The 24,801-nt window shown below is 39.9% G+C and overlaps 1 protein-coding gene across 2 annotated transcripts in view; it reads right to left on the bottom strand.

Annotated features, from left to right (window-relative positions):
- Positions 1-24,801, bottom strand: part of pvrl2l (PVR cell adhesion molecule related 2 like) — a 352,980-nt gene that overhangs the window by 208,251 nt on the left and 119,928 nt on the right. For both annotated transcript variants that reach the window (XM_079654073.1, XM_079654074.1), the window contains exons 2-3: positions 10,414-10,526; positions 7,519-7,762 (exon numbers count right to left, since the gene is read on the bottom strand). In XM_079654073.1, coding sequence (XP_079510199.1) covers positions 7,519-7,762; positions 10,414-10,526 — 357 coding nt within the window. The remainder of the gene's footprint in view (positions 1-7,518; positions 7,763-10,413; positions 10,527-24,801) is intronic.

Raw genomic sequence — 24,801 nt, 5'->3', positions numbered from 1 at the left:
TGGGGGATACCTGAGTGACACCCTCAGCCTCCTATCAGGGTCGCTACACTATGCTTTCAATTTAAGGCTAAAAACGGGATCAAGGACACATCCAAGGACCAGGACACATCCAATTTGGAAGCTGTACATTTTTCCATGTTAATATTTGCATTCCTTTTTATTTAGCGGTGTTTTTCCTGATAAAGTTATCTCTACTATGTAGCTTGTAGCTTGTAGCATGTAGCTTGTAGCATGTAGCTTGTAGCATGTAGCTGAGACGTGATGTGATTCAGCAGTCTTTATTACTTGTTTGCGCACATGAATATACATATGTGTGTGTGCACGACTGTTAGGATACAACAGTGTGTGTATGTGTGCGCAATTGTTGCAAGAAGGGGGGGAAAACACGACGCTGCACAGCTCCGTTGATGGGACTTGGCTAATTAGCGGCTAGCACTCATTACAGTCTACTGAGATCAGCCCCTCTCCAACACATCAGCTTTGCTAAATAGACAGCGTTAGCCCCCATCTTTTGGGATTTCAGATTATAATTATCCAACTAGTATTTTCTCATCCTGAATACTAAATTGAGATGATTTTGTTCTAACTATGTTTCTTCTATACAGGCCAGCACCTCACATACTACCAGCGGAAAACCTGTGATGAGAGATGATAGACTCTGCATGTCAGACTGACCCACCGATGCTGCGTACTCTATTTTTTATGGGTTTAATGAACCATTGATTTTGACAATAAAGTTCCGACAGTTTATATAAAATGTGTCATGATTATTCATGTTTGTTGGGTAAAGTATATGCAGATTTCAAAAGCAAAAGGTTCTGTGTGGACTTTTTTTGTCATCAACAAATGGGTGTGTTATGCCATTGCTGTGTAGTATATAATATAATAGTAACGCCATGTACAATGACAGAATGAAATGAAAGATTGCATAAAACCATATACACCAGTATTTATTTTCATGAACAATATTAGCATACGTTTTACAAATTCACATACGCTCGTGCCGGGGCCGTGCTGGGGCCGTGCCTCACCACCCTCAGCTGCAGCTCATTTGCATTAAAGCTACGTCACAGAATCAGCCCTTGCAAAAACAGGGCTGGAATAGAGCAAATAGAGCGAAATGAGGCATGACAAAAATGCATGATCTGTTTGGTATTTTGAAAAAGAAACTTCACAGACATGTTTTATATAGGTATGGCCCAATAATATATTATTCAAATATAGCATGATAGATCCACTTTAAAGGACAGAAACAACTTTGTTTCTATAGGTAAATACACATCTGAGTTGACAAATATGACATGTGGGGTTCCTCAAGGCTCCATCTTGGGGCCTCTTCTCTTTAACATCTACATGATACCACTGGCTTAGATAATGAAAAACTAAAAAATAAGTTACCATAGCTATGCGGATGACACCCACATTTACATAACAATTTCATCAGGAGACTATGCTCCAATTCAAACACTTAGTAAGTGCATTGAACAAATCAATGACTGGATGTGTCAGAACTTTCTCCAATTAAACAAAGATAAAACTGGGGTAATGGTTTTTGGAGCCAAGGCAGAACGTATAAAAGTCAGCGCTGAGCTTCAGTCTGCAATGTTCAAAACAACAGATAAAGCCAGAAATAGAGGTGTAGTCATGGACTCTGACCTGAGTTTCAACAGTCACATTAAAACAGTTACTAAATCAGCCTACCAGGCCCGGTTCTACGGGGGTGCATAAGGGTGCATAGCAGCCTCAGTTGAGTCGTTATGCACCCTCATTTGAAAAATGAAAAGTGAAAAAAGTGAAAAATGTTACATATATAATAACAATAATAATAATAATAATAATAATAGTAGTAATAATAATAATAATAATAATAATAATAATAATAATAATAATAAGTATATAGTTGAAATAAAATAAATTGTAATTGTGGTTAAATAACATTGTCTGCTGCATTTATTTGGTCAATTTAAACGGTAATTAACGTTATTAGGTCAGGTGCGCGTGACCTGTGTCGCTGCGCGTTCATCATCTGCAAGGTGCTTACACAACAGTCAATGATGGACATCAGAACATGGTTAAAACAACCAGCCCTTATCGCCAGCAGTAACACTGCATCTACTGCAGGTAATAACAGTTCCGATCATGGGGACATTACGTTACCCGCGGCCACTGTCGTGGACAATAACGCCCGACTCGCCGGCTTTCCCACGGAGGCGGAGCAGCCGCAGCAGTCTTCGTTGCTCCAAACACCGACACCCCTCAGTGGCCCGCAAGTGCCAGAGGACCTCTGCAAACCAGAGCCTGCCCAGGTATATTTAAAAAGTACCCAACTCGCCTGTACAGTGGGGTGGGGCGCTCATATTGCAGCTCATGGTTTCAAAACAGAGATTGGCTGGAATATTCATGTAAAAAAGATGCCATCTTCTGCTATGCATGTAGACATTTCGGTTCAAGTAAGTCAGATGCCTTCACCACAACTGGCTACAACAACTGGCGCCATAGGCTACGTCAGGGGTTTTCAAAGTGTGGGTAGGTGAGCCTCCCCTCAGAGAACATAAGAACAGCCGCGCCCCCCCTCCCAATTATTATTGCTGTTATTATTATTATTATTATTATTATTATTATTGTTGTTGTTGCTATAATGCAGTATTCAATTTCATTTCAAAGAGGTCCAGAAAGAGAAAATGTAATTAAATGCTCTGTTTTCGCTGTCTACCTTCCGCCATTTGAAATTACTCCGACTGTTTCTCTCCTCTTGTCATGTCTCTTTGTGTTTGAATCTATCGTGCTGACTGCACCGATTTGATTGGCTGAGTAGCGTCACCTCCTTAAAACATTAAACAATAACCTTTTTAAACCTTTTTATTTTTATGTTTTAAACATATTGTATAAAACTCCCCCACTACTTGGACTATTCTTTGCACCCCTCTAGAATAAGCCTGAATGGTCTCAACCATATTGCATCAGTAACGTGCACTTGTTATTAAACAAGATCGCAAGGACGCTGGTAGCGATCGGAAAATTGAGTGTTGTTCAGTTTGTGTGTTGTGGAACATGCGTGTCCGTGCATGAAAATATACCACACACCCAATTACAACTGCATGTTCAATTCACTACCCTGGAAGTTAATACAGTTGTTAAAGTTGGAACAGCCTGTGGACAGCCGTTCTTCCTTGCATGTCAGTCGCCGACACCTTCTTACAGAGGACAGGCACATCTAGCTGCAGCACGACCCGTATATTTCCGCAAGCCGTGTTCTCAAGACATATTTTTTTTAACATTTTCAACATGGTGGATAAATCCTTATATGCTCCCGGCAACACACTGAACGTCAACTTTGCCTCCTTATTACACTCACCCCTACTTTAGTGGGAACAATGAGTCTGCGTCTTTGATGCACAGAGGAATAAACGCAGATCTTCCTCTGGCTGAAGCCTTGACCGGTACTTGCTTTTGATCAAAGTCAATGCGGAAAACCTGCACTCACACAGGTAGGTGGAGGTGAAGGGAATGAGCACTTTTACAGCCTTTTTAGCGAGGTGGGGGAACTCGGTCTCCACAGACAGCCACAAGTGGGCAAGTGTCACTTTACTCGTCTTTTTCTCGTTCTTTTGTGTCTCACGCTGCGCCTCCCCTGAAGCTCTCTGGCGCCCCCCAGGGGAGGCGCACCTCACACTTTGAAAACCGCTGGGCTACGTGATAAGGGACTGGGAAGGCATGAATCAAGCAAAGAGCACATAGATCCATAGATCTCTTAATGTTACTCTCAAAGTGCACCAGATTGATGCTTTTAACTTCAATATTTAAAAAAAAATCTTCCCGGGGGAGCATGCCCCCGGTGCACTCCCCACTTATAAAAATAGCACTTTACCACTGCACCCTCTCCAAACACAGACACCCCTCAGTGGCCCGCAAGTGCCAGAGGACCTCTGCAAAACAGAGCCTGCCCAGGTATATTTAAAAAAGTACCCAACTCGCCTGTACAGTGGGGTGAGGCGCTCATTTTGCAGCTCATGATTTCAAAACAGAGATTGGCTGGAATATTCATGTAAAAAAGATGCCATCTTCTGCTATGTATGTAGACATTTCGGTTCAAGTAAGTCAGATGCCTTCACCACAACTGGCTACAACAACTGGCGCCATGCTCTTATAGGCTACGTGATAAGGGACTGGGAAGGCATGAATCAAGCAAAGAGCACATAGATCCATAGATCTCTTAATGTTGCTCTCAAAGTGCACCAGATTGATGCTTTGAACTTCAATATTTAAAAAAAAATCTTCCCGGGGAGCATGCTCCCGGTCCACTCCCCACTTATAAAAATAGTACTTTACCACTGCACCCTCTCTAATCTCAGATGCACCCTGAGTCATTTTGTTCTGGAACCGGGCCTGCAGCCTACTATCACCTAAAGAACATATCAAGGATTAAAAGACTAAAGTCACAGCAGGATTCGGAAAAACTTGTCCATGCTTTTATCTTCAGTAGACTGGAATACTGTAATGGTGTCTTTACAGGTCTCACAAAAAAAACTATTAGAAAGCTGCAGCTGATTCAGAACGCCGCTGCTCGAGTCCTTACCAACACTAAGAAAGTGGATCACATCACTCCTGTTCTGAAGTCTTTACACTGGCTTCCTGTGTATGTCAAAGAATTGATTTCAAAATAATGCTGCTGGTTTATAAAGCATTGAATGGTTTAGGCCCAAAATACATTTCTGACATACTGCTAAATTATGAACGATCCAGAACTCTCAGGTCCTCAGGGACTGGTAAGCTTTCTGTCCCCAGAGTCTGGACTAAACATGGGCCGTTTCTCAATGTCGAGTATACCTGCTGCAGAGCCACTATTTCAAGTATACTATGTCATTGAGTGGCGACGAATGCAGGGCATTTAACATGCATTTAAAACAGTCCTTCGGCGCCACTCGACGTAGTATACTTATACTGTATATCAAATGCACCCTATAGGACTCATCATTGCAAACTGTATAGCCTAACTGGATGGTCCTCACTTACTATGCGTAGGATGCAGCATTGGTTTTTATTAATGTATAAAGCCATTTTAGGTAAGCTTCCACTGTACATATGTGCCAGATTTGCCCCAGTTTGGGACTCTTACAACCTCAGATCCAGTGCCTGGATACGGTTCCAGGTTCCTACTGTGCGGACTGAGGCTGGAAAAAGGAGTCTTTTTTATTACGGTCCTTGGTCTTGGAATGACCTCCAATCACACCTCAAACTGACGGCACTTGTCTCAATAGCATGTTTTAAATTGAAGTTGTCTGAAGTCCTTACAACCAGCTGCTCTTGCAGTAATAATTAGTGTATCTTTCTTACTGTCCTAATGTGCACAATGTAGTGACTGCTTTTTCGTTATGTTCTCTGTATGTTATAAGTTTGTGTTATGTGTTATGTGTAACGTTGCTGCCTTCTTGGCCAGGTCAGCATTGCAAATGAGATTTTATCTCAATGCTTTTATCTTGTTAAATAAAATTAAAATAAATAAAATACTTGAAATAGTGGCTCTGCAGCAGCTCTACTCGACATTGAGAAACGGCCATGGTAAAGCAGCGTTCAGTTATTATGCTCCAAATATCTGGAACAAACTCCCAGAAACCTGCAGGTCCGCTGCAACTCTTACTACTTTTAAATCCAGGCTGAAGACTTTTCTTTTTGCCGCTGCTTTTAATTGATATATTCACACACAGTGTTTTTAAATGTCATTTTATATCATTGCTTTTAAATTAGTGTTTCTAGATATCATTTTATAATATGTTTCTTAATGCTCTTAATGTCTTTCATTTTTGTAAAGCACTTTGAATTGCCTTGTGTTGAAAGCTGCTATATAAATAAACTTGCCTTGCCTTGCATTTAGTCAAACTGGCACTAATAGCTTGCACCCTGGAAAATAAAAACACCTAACAATGGATTACTAAAGAAAACTACAAAATGTGATGAAATGAAGGAAACCTGGACAAAAGTAGTGTCTTTTTATCTATACTTTAAACAAAATGATGCCCAGAAAATGTAAGTCACACTGAATTTCAAAATGTGCATGGATAATATGTATATCTGTTCTGATTTGACTGCATTGTGATTCACAGAAACAAGTGTGATTATTTTATGCAAATTGGAGCAATCTGGTGCTAAGGGTTTTAAGGTAGCTCCGTGAGCTGAGCCACTAATGCAACTGCTGACTGCGCTGATAAGCAGCCAAAATACAAAGCCAAACTAGAAAAATGTACTTCCTGTTGCTTTCAGAACATCAGCATTCACTCTTTTTCACCTTTTGCAGAATATAGTTATTTGTTTAATTTACCACTCATTTATCACTCAGTTGCTTTTTATTACACATTCATCTTATTTACACGCTAAGGGTTCTTGAAAAGTCATTTATTTTAGATTGTTGCTTTTAAATCGTCTATTGTTTTTACTTGTTCCTGTTTTATGGTGTGTGAGCTTTGCTGTGTGATTTGGGCCACAAAACAATATTTGCACCGGGGCCAATCACAACCTTGTTACTCCACTGCAGACACATCATATTTTAAATTCATGTTTTCATTTATGTGTCATGCTTTAAAATATTATAATACATGTTTATTAGTATAATTTGGATCACAGAAGGTTTAAATGAGAGTAACAAATGGATTTGTCATACACTGTGATTGCATTTATATTTAAGTCGTGTTTAGGGCATAACACAGCGATGTGAATATCTTGGTTTCTCCTGAGTTTACATTATTTCTCTATATTCTTTTTTACAATTTCTGTATTTCATTCCATGTCGCTACAGCATGTGACTGTAAATGTATGTACATTTCTAATATAAGTGTGATTGCCTCTGGGAGAGGATGTGTGTGTGCGTTGTGCAGTGTCAAAACAATATTTATGCAGCTCTATCTTTCATCTGTGGTCTCCATGATGAAAAAGGAAAACCAATAACAATTTGGTCACAAAAAAAAGGCTCGTAGGAACCTGGGTTTAGCTTTTTCCTGTAATGTAATAATTATCATGTTATTCATTTACCAATATAAAGAACAAAACAAGATTAAAATAATATTAGCTCATCCTAAAAATGTAGTTCTGGATTTAGGACCTATAATTACATCAAAGACTGTTTGCTCAAATCATATATAACTTCACATGAGTTGCCACATCTGAACATTTTCACCCGCCTCCTGTGGTTTTCATCTTGCCTCTAACCAGAATATACCTTGAGAATACTTGTCACATACTTTAAATTGCTTCTTCTTAGTGTTTGGGTCAGAGGGAGAGCTTATTGATAGGAAGGCAGTGATAAGCAGATGGCTGGGGAGGCGGATGTCAAGGCGATGTAGCAAAGCAGCTTTTGAAAAGCCTGTTTCAAGAACGGACACATTTTTCAGAAAAGTTGAAGTATTGTTGACCTTTCACTGCTCCAAAAATACTTGTCAGAAAAAACAATGAGAAGCTTTATCTGAAATACTTGTAGGGTAACAGGCTTAATCAAATCTTACATTGACTTATGACATGTTTACTCACCAAGCATGATGAGGGTGGTTGTCCCTTGTTCGTTTCCAGAAGGGTAGGTGGCATACTCGCAGGTATATCGACCGGTGTCGGACATTTTAAGGTTAGAAATCCTAATGGACGGGTTCTCCAGGGTGTTGTGGAGGAAGACAACCCGGTCCTTGAAGGAAGGGTTGGGGAAACTCTGTCCGTAGACAGGGTGGTACACAGCAATGTTGTCCCTCTGACCATCAATGGGTTCCCAAATCCAAGACACCTGTCGGAACAAAGTTTGAGGTTTTTGTTTGTCCAATATTTTACTTTAAAGTCCTATATCTCCATTAAGGACTCGGGTGTGTCTAGCTTTTATTTTAAAGTCAGACTAATAAGATGAAAAAACATAAGGAGCTTTTCCAGAATGATCATCTATGATCGAATAATGTTGCCATAAATTCAGTGAACTTTGCAGTGTAACCATGGATATACGGACAACTTTCAATGGGTTCTTTAAGAAAACTTGTATGCATGTTCTGGAGTGTCTTTTTTCTATGATTTCTAATTCGATTTGTGGGTGTTTTAATTGCAGTCATGTCATACGTGATATATGCTTGGATAGTGTTTCCATTATGACTCTAAAAAAGAAGGAGTGTGATTTTTAGCATAAATTGCAGAAATCATGGGCTAAGGGCTTCAAAGTACCGTAATTGCTTCCATGAGCTGCGTGTCACCGCCACTGAAGCCGAGTGTTGATCATGGTGGTGAGAGGGAAAAGTCCTCAACCAAAGTACATTAGGTTTGAGAAACCCCAGAATACCTTTAATAAGTAGGCTGTATAACTGCTAATTAAATGTTGAGCTGTATATTAATCACCAATAGTGATCACAGTTAGAATGGGAAAGAATGCCCATTCAGGCTTTATGTTAGTGTCCTTGTGTGGTAACCCCTGCCACCAGTGGTTCAAAGTCTGGCTTGTGTTGTAAAGAGCTTTAAGTGGTTGCTAACACTAGAGCTAAAACAGCACGTGCAGTGTTTTTTTTGGGTCTATCCATACATTAAAGCGTATATGGGAACACATCATATAGGAAATATTCTATGTTTTTGATTTGGCATTGATAGCCAACAGTTTTTTTCAGGCTTATTAAAAATGTAGAAATGTACAGAGATAGGCTTAGTTGATATATTAAGTGACGCCATAGGGTTAGGGTTGGCACAATAGTATTCAACTTTAGCTTAATTATAACTTGAAGTACAGTAAACTGTATGTTGTATACACTAGGTACTGTACTTATTCATATATCCATTTATAATATAAATGCATGGCAATCCGATAGTAATCTATATGAGAAATTAAGATATGTGTATTACACATACTGTAATCATATGCAAGAACCATCATTTCCAACATATCCAGAGTTGTTGAAATCTGCACAGTTCTACCTTCTTCAAACCTGAAATAATTCCACTCTTAAAGTAAAAGTAAAATGTCAAACTCAATTAAAGCTGCCGGCGTAAGGAGCCCACAATCTATTGTTAGATTTAATTAAAGGTTTCTTAGACTCAGTGATCCTGTAGCCATTTCATCATACTTCTTATGGTTTCTGATATGTGAGAGGTATTGATATCTGTAATGGCTGTATGAGACTCTACCACAAGGGAGAACACTGTGATGTTATACCAAATTGATTTTCCTTTCTCCCCAGTTTTCAAAGTGACAGTGTTAAATACAAAGCACTGACTAGAGTGGTAGAGCAGGAAGGTGAGGGAATAAAGTTAATCATGCACATTTAGCAAATCTATCTATTAGTATTATTACATCTGGAGGAGCAGGGGAGAGAAAGCAATGGGTTGATGGTTTGTGGAGAGGAAGACTGGTTGTAACCTGTCTCTCAGAGCAGATAGGTGGGTGAGCATGCTTGTTATATGTTGATTTTAGGCAAAATGTCACAAAATTAGATCTGCAATTTCCATAATTTTCCATGTGAACAAATAGCACATTGATTGCATCCACAATTCAGAGCAGTAGGGATCACACAAGCGTAAAATAGATATATATTTAATATTGCTATGAAAACTTTGCTTCTTTAAGTGTCCTTGCAAAAACAACATTTTACAGGAATAGTCTTGAACATATCATAATAATGTTCTGATTTCCCTTTGACCGATATTAACAGAGCTTGAACGCATCATAGGGCAACTCAACCTTGCTCCATCGACCACTTGGTCGCTAGTGTTGCATGGACCGCTAACGGCTAACTTTAACTAGCTCTCCCCTCTGATTTCAAAACAGATTGTGGTTCACAATGTAGCAATTATCACGGAAAATATAGTGTTGGTCCCCTAGAAGCATTAATGGTGAGTTTACTGCCTCCCAAACACATTTTCAATCTAAAAGGGCTGTCACGAGAACCACTTCTTGGTACTCAAGTATTGGTTCTTGAGACAGCCCTAGTCAAGACAAAAGGTTTGTCATATAATCAACAGCAACATTGTTGGCTGCATTGGACTAGTACGATTTTGCGAAGGTGAGTATGTATGCGGCGTAGGGGAGAGAACTTTTCTCTAAGGACATTTTAAATATATATATATACGTATATATACTGTATAATTCAAATAATCCTTCAATACTAAGTCAATACAAACGATTCCTATCGGCAAATAAATGCTAATTATTGAGCCTTTCCATCTACCATCTACCACTATGCAAATATGAGGGAGTTTTACTCTTAAATGAACAGGTGGTGGTAATCTTTTGTTTTATAGATCTCTTCTGTATTACTTTTTTATAAAGATGGCTGGAAACGCACTAAATAACTTATATTTTGTTTCTAAAATACACACATGTTCCTTTAGAAAGCAATCTTACATAAACATTATGAGTTCCAGAGTTTCCATAGCCACCTAAAAACCCAAAGTTGTCTTCCATCTTACCTGTGTGAGTTTGGTCCGGCCTCCTCCATCGATGAACTCGCAGCGGAGATCAACAGACTCTGTGGGGTACGCCTCCACCTCCTCCTCTACACGCACTTTCTGAGATACGATCCCTGAAGGAAGAGGAAGAAGGAGGAGACAAAGAGGAAGGTTATGATTCATCCACTAAACCAATATTGTGTGAATAATTGAACATGTTTGTTTGTATTGGGAAGGAAAGAGGAACTTGAACTAACAAATGATAAGATGGAAAAGATCAAGAAAGAGAAAAAGCAATCAGGGAACAATCTGGAAGGCAGCAGCAGCTCAGCCTGTCGAGCCTTTAGTTGGGAACCGGAAGGTCTGCGGTTCAAGTCCCCGGACACACTAAGTAAGGGGCAAGGTCTTGTACTTTGAGAGCCTCCTGGGACTGCCAAGGGGCCCTTAGGCAATGCACCAGACCCCCCAGATTGATCCCCAGGTGCTGTATTCAGTATATAGTAACTGCCCACTTCTCTTTATACTAGGATGGGCTAAAGTCGAAAAAAAGTCCATTTGAATCCTCCAATTCTATTCTATCCATTTGTATTACTTACAGTATATATATCAACGGGGGGGGGGGGGGGGGGGGGTGCGCTAGTGGAGTATGAAGCCATCTGTATCGCGAATGTCAACGGGGGGGTGGGGGAAGTGGAGTGCAGAGCTCCGTGACCACAGAGCGTGTGAACGTTGTGATCGGCTGTTTCAGCGCAGTGCTGCTGTACAGACCGACGTTAACAGCAGCCCTGTCTGTGTACACGGAAACCGACTGTAGTCCGGTGATCTAACCGCCTTCTGGAAAAGCTTCACAAGTACGTCGGTACGCAAATGCGCTTTGTGACACAAGTGACGGCACGCATTTCAGATTGTTGCCGCGCATGCGTACCTGCGTACCACTTATGTGCACCCCTGGTTATAAAGAAGTGGGACCGGAATGAGGGGGAATTAAGAAAGAAACAAAGAGATAAAAGAAAGTTCTTTCAACAGACAGAAAAAGCATATGAATCATGAGCCCCTGATAAGAGCCCCAGGCATAGACTTAGCCGGCGTGTTTCAGGAAGACCCTCCTCATTACAAAAAAAGCTTGTCTACCAGGAGGCATCGCTGGGGGCGAGCCTTTAGGAACCCCCCACGACTCCAGTAGGCCTACTGCTTATTTAATTTGATCGAGATTCAGTGGAAGGCACCTGTAAGTCTTGGCTTGAGAACAGGTTGAACAGAAACAAGTCGGGGGGGCTGTACAGATTAAAGGAGGACGGGCAGAGGCGAGCACCGTGTTAACCCCGAGCAGAACCTGCTGACCTGAGGGCTGTTTCAGTATTCTGCAGGTTCATTGGACGAGTGGAATGATTTCTTAGCATTCGTTTCTGTGTGAGTCTTTGAGCTGCCAAGGCCAAACTCATGTATTGTAAGACTTCTTTTGAACTTATTCTTGGTACAATTCATATATATAAGTAAACAACTATGCAGCTGTGATGCCCTTTTTTCCATTATTTTTCCCCCTAACAAGAATCAATGATGGTTCAGATCCCGCCTGTCAGGTCTCTGCTCTGTTCAAACACACCCAGGAGAGCCGGCTTGCACTGACTCTCAGATAGATTTGACAAATAAAACAGAAGATGCATTTGAGGCTTTCAACAAGTAGAGGAGTTTGCAGGAAAGTGTCAGAAAAACCCTGATCAGGACACAAAAGGAAGCCGAGGTACTTTAAAGTGGACCTTAGACTTGTTGTCTGTGTTTATTAAAACGATTTAGGCATTTTAGAGAATTTGTATTAATGGTTTTGTTTTGACTAACGCAGCACGCACCTCTCAACCCGGGGAGACGCATTACAGCAGTTGTACCATGTTAAAACTGTGATGTGATGTATATGTATTATAAAGACAATAAATAACAATTGCTGTAGTGCATTTCTTGAAATGAATGCACTTTAATGAACTTGTAATCCTTCTCATAAAATGGTGAAAAAAATAGAGAATAAAAACAAGAGGAAGGATCAGAGAGAGCAAGTTGTAATCCTTTGTTTATGCAAGTCCAGCAGCTCAATGTGTTTGGCAGATTCCATATACAATCAAGGGACATTTTTATTTCATTTCCTTTTGATACGATGAGCTCCGTCATTAAGCCTCTTTATGCTCACTCCCTCCCATCACTATGCTCCCCTATCCTGCCTCGCTCGCCCTGCTCCTTTAGCTGCTGGCGCCCATGCAGTGATCCGGACCCCTGCCATGAACCCCCTGCCAGTCAAATCCAAGCAAGGTCTTCTCTCCCCCGCCTCCCCTCTGCCCGCTCAGCCAGCCTCTGCGCCTGTAAAGATAAAATTCCTGTGGGGAGCGGGGCCTCTCGCTTCTCTTCACAAGAAACGTGGATAAGCGCTCGCTAACCGCTAGCTAGACCCGGTGGTTGCAGCGAAAAAGCCTCTTAGTGTGTGAGGGATTGATTAGGACAATTTGCCACAGCAGAGAGGTGAATGGGCTGGCTGGAGTTTAGCCTGCGAATCAGCTGTAAAACACACATTAACAAAGAATTGGAAGTGTGTGTATGCCGGAGGGGGTGAGGAGTTGTTTTGGAATTGCAGCATGCATGCACCCACGTTTCCGCCCAAGTGTGCAGGAATGTGTGTGTGTGGTTACTTTACATCAGAGAGTGTGTGTTTGCATAAATCACAATCTTGTTTTAATGTCACTGCATACAACACTGACAGTCATTGAACCACAGTCTCTACCCTGAGGGAGACAATGGGCTGTCAAGCTAGTTATCTCTTCCCACTGCAGGCACACAGAGACATGCACACACATGCAAAAAGGCAGACAGATCACAGGCTGTCAGACGAGTTTATCCACGGCGTGAATCAACAGGAATAGCAGCGACGAACCAACAGTTCATCTCCGTCTTCCATTTCTGTCACGTTGTTCTTTTCCCTCCATATTTGTTATCTCATGCACAAACACAAACTCTTATTTACTCCAATTAAAAACGACAATGCAAGTCTCCTACTATTTAGGAGAAAGCCGAAATGCAAAGATCTACACCATATTGGGGAAACCACAAATAACATAAAGCTTTGGGGAACTCATGGCAGTCAATATGATTAACTATGTGGTGCAAAGACACAGGAGAGGAAGAGGTGATGATGGAGAGGTGGTTAAAGACTAAAAAGTGAAATACTGAAAAAGTCAGGAAGAATCTGAAAGGAGAGGAACATGAAGAGGAATTCACGAGGAAGCAGAACGCAGCAGTAATAAGAGAGCAACACGAAGAAAAGTCAGGAAGACAATAAAGCAGAGAGACTGAAGGCGATAGAGCTGCAGGGGAGACTGGAGGAAGAAATTAAGAGGGATGACTAAAAGACGGAGTGGAGAAGAATGATAGCAACTGCAGAGTAGATATGTGAGATATGAGCAGCCAAAAAGTAAAAAACAGTGAAAGGGAATGGAGCAAAGAGCATGAGATCGCATCAGAAATGATTCATTTCCTCTGAGTCTGGATTTAAAAAGCCCCGTGGAGGGCGAGCTGAGAGCGGACGAGATGAAGGGAGGGGAAGAACAAAGTTTCTCTTCTCAATCTTTAGACAGGCCTATAAGAACAACCTGCTTGCAAAATAAGTTGCAACTGGTGGGCATTTTGCTGTTCTTTTGGTTTTTGAGCTCAAGATTCTGAGCTTTGTTGCAGTTAAACGTTATATTCAATAAGATGAGTTTTAAACGCATCCATACAAACAACAGAACATGGTACTAAAGGCTTGAGAACATTGTCTGGAATCTATAATTCACTTAGACTTCAGGGAGCAGGACATGAACAGCCAAGTTAGAAGCCAAAACACTCGAGGCAACTTTTGGGAAAACACTTAACTTGACAGATGAATAGTAGTTTTTAAAGGGGCACTACACAATTATTTCAGTTGGATTTACTTCATTTTTTTACAAATCACCCATTCGCATTAATCCATCTTGAAGTCTTCCAAGTTTTCCAGCTAATCAATTTGCTTTACCAAAATGTAATTTATTTGTGAAAATAAAATAAAAGATAGATACTATTGAGTGAAAGATAATATTAAGAAATGTACAATGGAGTTTGACACACATCTGAGTAAAAGATATCTCCGCTTCTTCAAACCAACAATTCTTATTTCTTACGTTCCACAACTAATTGAAGTGCAACTCCAAATTGTTGTAAGGCTAGTTTTCTAACAATGTCTAAAGATGTTTTAAAAGCTAGTTGATTTGTTTTCTTCCGACACACCATAAAAATTATATTTCCTTTTGCAAGAGAAGAACGCTTTTCACTGAATGTTTCAGGCAGCTCAGGAAAAAAGTTTAATAGACCTCTTCAAAGATCAATAAGAAACAAGGCTGAATAGAGCTGCTTTCAGATCAGGCAAATACTCTTAAGAAAAAGAAACCCTGAACCATAGATAGATGATGAGACACATTCTATTTTCTGCCTCTTGATCAATGGTCAAAACAAGCTATGAGATTTGTTATCCTGACTAAACTCAGATCCTGATTGTTACAGTAGTAGAACTGGAAAGCGGTGACTTCACATTAAACACTGGAATATGCTTCCATCGTGTCCTTGCAGTGATTCATACGTATGTTTTCCTGCTATCAAGGAGATTGGTTTCAATGTGCCACTATGATCATCTCAGTCGTCTCCATTATTTGCTCACAACCCCAACGATCCCACAATTTGCGACTTATCCTCAGTAGGAGTCACCGACGATGGGAGCATCGGCTGAACGTAAATTGGAAAGCGAAAGAGAAGAGGCGGTTAAATGAACGGCCACACTCCGCTTCCCCCCCGATGCACCGGAGACATGAATCACAGTTAATTGACATTTAGAGGCTTGTGGCATTTGCCTGTTTATGTGGTGCTTCCCCGTGTAGACAGTCACGCAGCGTAAAGCGTGAGGAATATGCTGATGGGGGTGCACTCACATTATCATCCAAATCACATACTTATAGAGGGGCGGTGAACCACAGCTGTTTTGTTTTGGGCGCTTTTGTCAGCCTGTCAAAAATGTCAGTGATGTCAGCTTTTATCTGGGTGATTGGCAAGAGCTTTCAGACACTTAATTGGAACGAGTTAACACGTGTTAAAGCTAAAGGTGTTGCAAAGAGAACTATGTTTACACAACAGCAGGCTATGTCACCGCTAGTTATTCTCTTTGTGAACAAAGGAGACAAAAGCCCAGATTATAGGCAGAAAGGTAATGCATTAAAACTAAAGACAAATCTATTTATTAATCAGAATGGGGAAATTAGGTAATAGTTGCACCATATTCAAATTAAGTAAATAAACACAAGTTGAAGTGAAAACATGAAATAAAAGTCATTGTAGCCATAGGGGCACAGCGTCTGAGGCAATGCAAAAAGCGGCAACTCAACAGCGAAAGAAAACTGACAAAATCCCTCTCTACAAGAAAGTTGAAAGAGGATACAGCTTAATAAGTGACAAATGTAAGTTATTAACAAAAACTAATTTGTGAAATAAGAAAGCTACAAGTTGAAAACAGTACAAATCTAGCAGGAGCATCTGGCTGTGTGCACGGCAGGCCCATGCGGACTAGAATCATCACGCTGTTACCCCTGCAGGAAGACAAGGGGTTAACTGTGTCATCACACCACTTCATCAATTCTCTGTCCTCCAGCGTTTGTCACTCAGGTATAAAGTCAGGTCGAGGGGAGATGTACCAGCTTTTGTCGAGAGACAGCTGTCGAGAGCAGCAGAGCATAAATTAAGCTTAAGGCCACTCGTAGAACTGTAGCTAACAAGGGATGTTAAAGGATTTAAGAATCATGCAGAGAAGGTTTTAACCACAGTTGCTTAGCACTGTGTAGCCTTGTTGTTATTTCATGATTTCAGTATGAAAGCAGCTGCATTTTCTGTCACAAAGTAAGAGGAAAAGGAAGAATGATGAGAGGAAGAATATCAGTCCACATAAATATGTGAGACACCAGAGATGACTGTTGGAAAACAACAGTCATGATGAATGCAGGTAGCGTCACCATGTTGTCTTCTCTCATTCGTTTCTTCTTTTACAGTTTGTGTGGACTGTCAGACCAACTTCTTAGGGTCATCCATCACGTTATAAATTCGTTTTTAGTCACTTGTGGGAAGCAGAAACAAGGTTTGAAAACCATGCTGACACATCGTCTCACTAAAGTGAAGACTATTTATGCATGGAGAAGATATATGGAGCAACCGGGGCTGGAAGGATACTTTCAGTGTTATGTTTGTGTGTGTTTCTGTACAGCTATCCTTGTGAGAACCACTGTTTAGAGAGTGAAGACATTTGGCCTCCATTCATGTCTGGTTTTAGGGAATGTTGGGATTTCAAAATGTCTTCCGTTCCAATGACTGGTAACAAAAATGTAATCAGTAACGTAATCTTGGAAAGACAATATATGTTTTCTTATGTTGCTTTTGGCTTACCTTAAAGGTGGGGTAGGTAAGTTTCAGAAACCGGCTCGAGATACACTTTTTGTTATATTCCATGGAATGCTCTTAGCATCCCGATAGCAATGAATATCTTAAGTGCTTTGACAAAAAATCCATAAAAAAATGTCATCTGTGGAACCCGTAATACTGTAAAAACTACAACCAATCCGTTTAGCCGGCCCACGGATTGGATTGCCGCCCTGTCTGTCAGCCTTCCATCTCGTGCACGCACAAATGTATCTCGTGCCCTCATTGGGCGTGCCGTCATTGGGCGTGCATTGCAGCATTACTTCAATGACTCGCCAGCAACAGGCGGCCACTTTCACCATGGCAGAAAGAAATGGTCTACTGGTCGAAAAAGAAAAAATGTAACGGAGCAAATTAAGAACAAAAATAAAGTGGAAACTAGGAGAAGTCAAACCAGAGTTGCTTTGGCTGTGTAGTATTGCTAACCTAGATGTGTTTAGCTTTGCCTGATATGTAACGTTACTGCAGCCTGCTCCCGCGGAGGAGGTGCTCTGTAAGGAAGGCTGAAGGAAGGGACGGATTCTTTTTGGCTGTGTACTTTCAAATTTTAGTGCACTCGAGCCGGTTTCTGAAACTTACCTACCCCACCTTTAATGACAAATTCAATACCAAAATTAACAAAAGAAAATAAACGTCAATAAGATGTCTTTTACTTAACTGTATTGTATAACACAACAATGTAACCTTTGCAAAAAATAAACCAAGATGTTTCATATAAAAAAATGCTCATATAAAGTTGTATAGCTATGTATAGTTGTATAGTGTACACATGTTGTTTAAGCTTAATACAATAATTAAAGCCCCAATGTAAATCAAAAACCCCAAAAATGTGTTCTCCAGCTTGTAATCCCAATTCTTTTTTGATATGTACTAGTAATGTGATTATATCATTAATGTTATTTTGTATGTAACTGTATAGGGAATACAGCTACATTTGTTTCTGTTTCCTGATTACATCATCTGTAATCCATTACTCCCCAAGCCTGGGAGCAACATTCATATTTATTTGGAGATGTGAGTCCAAAGTTTGCCCGCCCTTAAATTGGGATGATATCCGTCTCTTCCATAGTATTCACTAGCCAGCAGCTAACTGTGTCTGTCTGATAGCGCTAAATCAGTTTTTAGAGCTGTTTTGCTGTTATTACCAAAAAACAATGAGTTGAAAGATGAAGTAAAAAGAAGGGCCAGGTACATATTGTCAGTAGGTTCTCAACATCGAGCAGCGTCTTCCACACAAGTAGAAACGCGATCCATTGTTGATATGACAATATGGATTTGTATCTGCTTCAACTCTGTATGTTCTTCAAAGAAAATGTGTCAAGGCTTTCATCACACTCTTCTTCATGTTTGATATTTTAAAAAGCATATTGATCGTGCACTGTACATATCACACACACACAGCACCGCCATTAGGACAATCTATGAAAATCTGATGCACATGACATTTACACATGACAGAAAAACAGATGTGAGTCTTCCAGTGTGTCACAGAAGGGTAAAGCTGGCGCTGATTGACGGTTTCATCCACCACACACCGGGGAGCTGAGGTAGCGCTAATTGACAGCCCATAATCATGGCATTTTGCGTTGGCTTAAAATTAAAAGGACACTGATCAGCAATGTGGTGGAAGAAGAGGTAATAAGAGATTAATTGTCACAAAGACGGCTGTGATTTCACACACACACAGTTACCGTTAGCTGTCATCTGTGTGTGTGAGAGGATTTGTTACCGTAGAGATGCTAATACAGCTGAAATTCCAAAATGAGATATATTGAAAAATCCTAGGTGGTTAATGGAAAGCAGAACATTGCATTATGTCTTCAAATACTGGAGCTCAGTCCATCAATGTTCATATGTTACGGCACGGAATTAAAGCTAATGCTATTGTAGATGAGGGATTGTAGATGATCTCTTATTTGTGTCTGCTTTTGAATGAGATTTTAAATGACTGGATATAAATGTGCTTTTATGTGAGACCAGAGCTGGTATTGATGTTTGTTCTGTACTGAAAACATTCAAATGAATTATTAGAAATGGGTAATCGTAATTTTAAAACATTAACAACATCCAGTGAAGGCAATTAACTTGAACTTATTACATATATGTAGATAGCTTGGGTAGCATCTATTGAAAAGTGTAGAGATTGGAACATCCATTTCTAAGAAATATTGAGCTAAAAAAGCCCCGCAATAAGTGTGATAAAGAACAACCAACCCCAATACAATATATTTCTTTGTATTTAGAAAAAAAACTAAAAGTTTTCACTCCTCATTACTGGAGGAATTATTGTCTCGCACACTTCAGTGACCTGAATCAACTCTAATTGGCACATAAAGCTTGTGGTCTTTTTCTGATTATATAGCTCTTAAAGAATATGTGATGAAAGTGCATGGTGCCGCTCTGAGAAATGTAAGTGGGGGAATTGGAAAAGTTTGTCACAGCTGGAAGCACACTCAACAATCTCTGCAAAAATTTCAAGTGTAGCTTTGTTGATAAATGATCTGTGTGATTAGCTCCTTGATGTGATTTCAAAACTGCATTCTCTCCACCTTTTATGAATGGTAAGAGATTTTAGAAATGATTATTCAGATTGCTAGGCACGTCCGGAGGGATAAAGCAGGTCACTGAAATGTATTCCTGAACACAAAAGAGACATTTTGACCTTCTTTACATTGTAAGAAACAAAAACTTAAAAATACACAATTTGACTTATAACATGCTCGACATGCCTCTATTGTAGTCCTTTGTTTACTTCTGTAACATCATGACATCATGATGTAACATGTGGGCTTCTTTTGGCTAGCGCAACACATTGTACGTGATAGGCTAAGGGGCGGGACATCTCCTAGCGATTGACCAATCACAACAGAGCCAGCCAGCTTACCAATCAGAGCAGACTGGGCTCTGGTTTCAGACAGAGGGTGAAAAGAGGTGCTGCAGCACAGTATGAGAAAAATAAAGAGCTTTTTGAACATTAAAGCATGGAGACATGTGAGAGTAGAGACACACAATACATATATGAACATGAAAATGAGCACATCATGTCCTCTTTAAATCCTTAAATTAAGTCACAATGCTCCTTATTTAAAGTCCTTCTCCCTTAATGTATGTATCTTCCTTTGTAGGACAAAACACAGCAAGGATCATTCAAATATGCAAATAATTGAATAGAAGTTAGTTTAAGGAAAGCAGTTTTACTTTATGAGTAATTATGAGTAATGGTGGAAAGTTTTAATTATTTTTTGGCATTGTCTATGTTCAAATAACTGTGAGATTCGATAGACTGTTCTACAAAGGAAAAAAGAAATACAATAATAAAGTTTGGAATGACATAAATGGGCAGCTGACAGCTCAGATAATTGGCATATTTAAAACTGTTGGTGGCTTTTTCAGTGTAACAATGTTGTCGGCTGACAACCCGTTAACTCCAGTATGGCAATTTCATGTTGGGTTATTTTTTTATTTTTTTACTGGAATTGAATTGGGCTGCATAATCCTCTGCGGGCTGACAAAATGATATTACCTGTGGGCTTTTGAAACCTTTTCAAAATCCTTCTGCATTATTTTCACTATCTCACAAAAAGGTACCCTGCAATTCATTCCTGAAAAGTTAGCATTTTGCAGATTCCTATGCATGATAGGAGCATTAAAACAATTGCAGTCCATACAGATGGTGTGTGTGTTGTTAGAGAAAGATTACTTACAATGAGAATCAAAGCTAACCCACCAGTAATTGCTATTTGTGAGTAAACAACTTCTACTGAATAAAACCAACTGTAATCAAGCTTTTATTGTCCTTGTGCTAATACATTAGCACGGATTTCTTATTTACACTACAGTAGCTCCTTCCCTCCTACAGGAGGCTGAAAAGGTTCATGATAAGGCTCACAAAAGCAGTTGTTGTAAAAATGAATAAGCGGTGGATGTGCAATTTAGTGATACTGCAGTAATTGTAGGGCTTTTGGTGAAGAAAGCTTTAAACTCCCACTTGTTTGGGTATTTCATTGGGTCTTTCTCTGATAAAATAGGATTATCTGAAAGCGTAAAGAGCAAAACTATCATCTCAGTACAAAATATAAATTATACTATACATTATATGTATGTCTATTGGCTGAGCTTTTTCCCTAAATATGTGAAATATTATACACTTATTCATGTCTGTGAAAACCTACCTGGTATAAACCTGTTTTATTTTATTCTAATACGGCAACTGTTTAAACTACCGTTTTATTAGTGTCAAAGTACACAAATAAAAACATTTTAAGAAGGAAAATGCATTTCCAATAGCAACTTTAAAAGTAGCCTATTGGACATTGGGTTTTATGCAATAGCCACTTGAACAAACAGATGTGTTAATAAATACCACAACGGAGTGATTTTAAAGAATATTTTTACTTGATACAAACTCAAGTCAGAAGTGTTCCAAAGATGTCATATACAATTTTTAGTCATGGGAAAAGTTTGTGCAGTTTAGATAGTTTGGTCCATCTGAATACTTTATGTGTCAAGTTTAGAATAATGGTACTAAAATCTTCTTGTGGGATTATCTCATACTTGTCACTTAACCTGAAATATTTATAATATCTCCACATTTGTTTACTTTTGAGTCATTTTAAAGGCATACCTAAAATGATGTATTATTGTACAGAAGCTGACAGCATAGAGGCTGGAGGACTGAGCCTTGACTGAAGGGGCCTTTCTCACAGAGTAGGATTACAGAGTTTACTGAAAGTTTGGTGAGTAAAATCCGGAACCCCTTTCAAAGCTGGAACATGGTCTGAAGTAGGGAGGAGCTGTTCTGGCTGTTGCACGGTGTCCACACAGCTTTGTAATCCTGCTTTGTGAGAAAGGCCCCCTAGACGCGCTGGAAATGTCTGGGAAAAGTGAACAAGAGATTCCTTCAACAAATACTGCAGGGGTGCAAGGTATCCAACCTTAAAGCTGCTCTGGGCATTACTCTGGTGATTGTTTCCAGGTGTTGAGCGAATGGGCAACACATTCTCACACCAATCTCTTCAAAACCAGCAGCTCCATCAGTGGCTCTACGCTTCAAACTATTCAGTTCTAGGTACATCTCTAGCGTCAGTTTTGGAGGGTGACGACGAGTTCTGCTTGTAATGCAGTAGTTTCAAAATAAACGTATGTCTATAAAGCAAGTTTAGGTTGAAGCAACAAAACTACTTGATTATGGTTAGGAAACAATCATTTTTGATGTCAGGTGACCAACGGCTGACTTGACTTACAACTGCCATGAATGTTCACCTTGGACAAAGTCCTTTGTTTGTTTGACCAATCTCCCGCCCAGTAAAATAGAACTTATCACGCTTCATATAGTTCTCCACTACCTCTCTGCGTCCAGAAATGGCATTGGTGTGTGGACATTATTTATAAGCGCAGTGCGTCAAAAGCTGATCCTAAAGGGTGCCTCTGTGCGTCAGTTTCATAAACCGATGGTGAATGACCAAACTTCCGTATTTGACATATTGTCTGAAGTGAGAATGGGTTTGTGTATACATAAAGATGCAGAATGCTAATAAAAATAAGTTTAAAGATCAGACAGAGCTCCCCTGGAGTTCAGCGCGGAGTGTTTTCCATCAGAATGCGCTAAGGGACATGCCTGGGTGTATCATCAAAAAACTAAAGCCTTCCCACTGCGGGCTTCATTTACATAACAAGAGCAACAGCAAAGACGTTGAGGTAAAGAACACCAGGTTCAATATCTGAGGTCTGCTTTCAAAGGCCCACCTTTTCAACTTACGCTCTGATCCTCTGTTGTACGCATCTGAGCTTCTCTTGTACAGCATACAAGCAAAAATAAAAACATGGACTTCTCGAAGGCAGTGCCACTCAATGTCAACAAGATGTGAAAAAAAGCATATTCAGGTGAAAACGAAGGGAGCAATTGTACAGAAAGTTCACTGTCAGAAAATCAACGGTGCTCTTTTACAGCGGAGGACAAAAGAAGACGGGAGAAAGTGAAGCGAGGCAATGTCCATATGCTGAGCTGCATTAAATGATACTTCTCCGACTTGTCTTTACAAAACAAAAGATCTGTAGCGCCGTGTCCATGGCTTTTGTTCCCTGCCTCTTTTCATGTGAAGGCATTTCTTTTCAAGCCCCTGCCTTGTGGATCAAGGCCGCATGACTCTCCTCAGAGAACCTTTGAAGAGTTTGTCTTCTCTCTATCTGATGTGCTTCCACTGCTCGATACACTCGCATTCTGCTGCACAGATCAAAGGCTAGCGAGGAATTCTTCAAAAGGAAGAAAAAAAAAGGAGATCAAGATATAAGAGATGTAGCTCTGAACACATTTGATGGTTATCCAATATTGGTAGAGAGGACAAGCAAAGGCAAACGGGGCATGGCAAGCGTGACATTGGGAGAGAATATTCAGAATTCAAAGAAGGTCCTTCACAAAACATGGATCTTATTGCATCTGTTATTTTCTTCAGGGGGGATCAGGGAATGTGCAGCAGTAATTTAACGGGACAGAAATGTATAGATTACATGGTACTACTTGATATCTATAGACATCAATCTTTGCCCTTTAAATGCCCAATTCAGTTTCCATAGACTCACATGTTCCCTACTTGTGTAACCATGGAAATGGAATGCATTGGCTGATGGATATGATATGAAAGCAATGATAACAGGTTTCCTCTCAAATTTGAATTAGATTGATATTGAAACCTAAAGCCATAAATTATAATAATTTTGAAACCAGAGAATGCCCATGAAGGCATACTGAGAGACAACTTGCTTCAATGCATGTTATCAATCACACTTCAGTTCATTCATTTCACTCTGTACTCTAGATGCTGGGTCATCAGAAAGTGGTTGGTGACCGATAAGTAACCTAATAATGTTGGATAATGTTTTGAACCTTTTTGTTCTTTCAAAAATGTAAATAAGTCTGAAAATAAACATTTAAGGAACCTAAATGCATCATACAGTAGGAATTACAAAGACAAGATGGCCTACTCATAAAAACTAGTAAGCTATGTGTAATATATATAAGTATTGTTTTCACCATAAAAGGGCTATATTTATATATTGCAGAACACATAATTGTTAGCCTAGTTAAATAGGCAACTTCATTATCTTGAAAGTATTTATATGTGCAACCAAGGACACCAGGGTGCAGAAAACATTGACAGCATTGTATGGGGCATCTCCAACTGATTGTACGTTTTTTTTACTGACTCTTAATTAGCCTTGAAACAATGATATATTTACTAGTGACTTATTTCCTTTCATCAGATGCTTGTGTTGCCTGACCCAGCCTGAATCTGTTTGGCTGTGGATACTGGCATGCAGCCCGGCTCGTTTTTTATTCCCATTCTTTGCCAAACTGCTCCTGGCACAGGGGTCTTCACATACAGTATCGGCGATCACCAGGATCTATTTTCTGATCTCTATTTTTGGTCGGGAAGTTCTTCGGCCTCTAGCCCAGTTCTGGCTGTGAGGCTGCTGTCCAAGATCGTACAGTGCCAGTCTCTCTTTAGCTGCACTGTTAAAAGCCCATTAGCGGTTACTTACGTGCAAGTGCCTTCTCGCCTGCTGCATGAGATGCTTTTTAACTCTGGCCTGACACACTAAAAAGGTTTATTTCACCAATAAATCTGGCTGATTGGTTTGTGTATGTGTATATGAATCTTAATGACACATGCTTTTCTCATATTTGCTTATATTCTCTCATTTTAAGAGAGCACATGTTACAACACGGCTATTTCCAAGTCAGAAACAGTTCAAAATTACATCATCCAAGTATATTTTCCGTAGAATAGAATTGAATACCTTCACTATCTACTTCCCAATTGGTGCATGATCCACCACAGCAGGTAAATATTAATTGATTTAAAACTGCCAATACAATATTGTAAAAAGTAGTGGAATAAAATA

Source organism: Notothenia rossii (genome assembly GCF_949606895.1).
Source record: "Notothenia rossii genome assembly, chromosome: 10".
In the NCBI taxonomy this organism is placed as follows: domain Eukaryota; kingdom Metazoa; phylum Chordata; class Actinopteri; order Perciformes; family Nototheniidae; genus Notothenia; species Notothenia rossii.
This window is presented reverse-complemented; position numbering and strand designations above follow the sequence as displayed.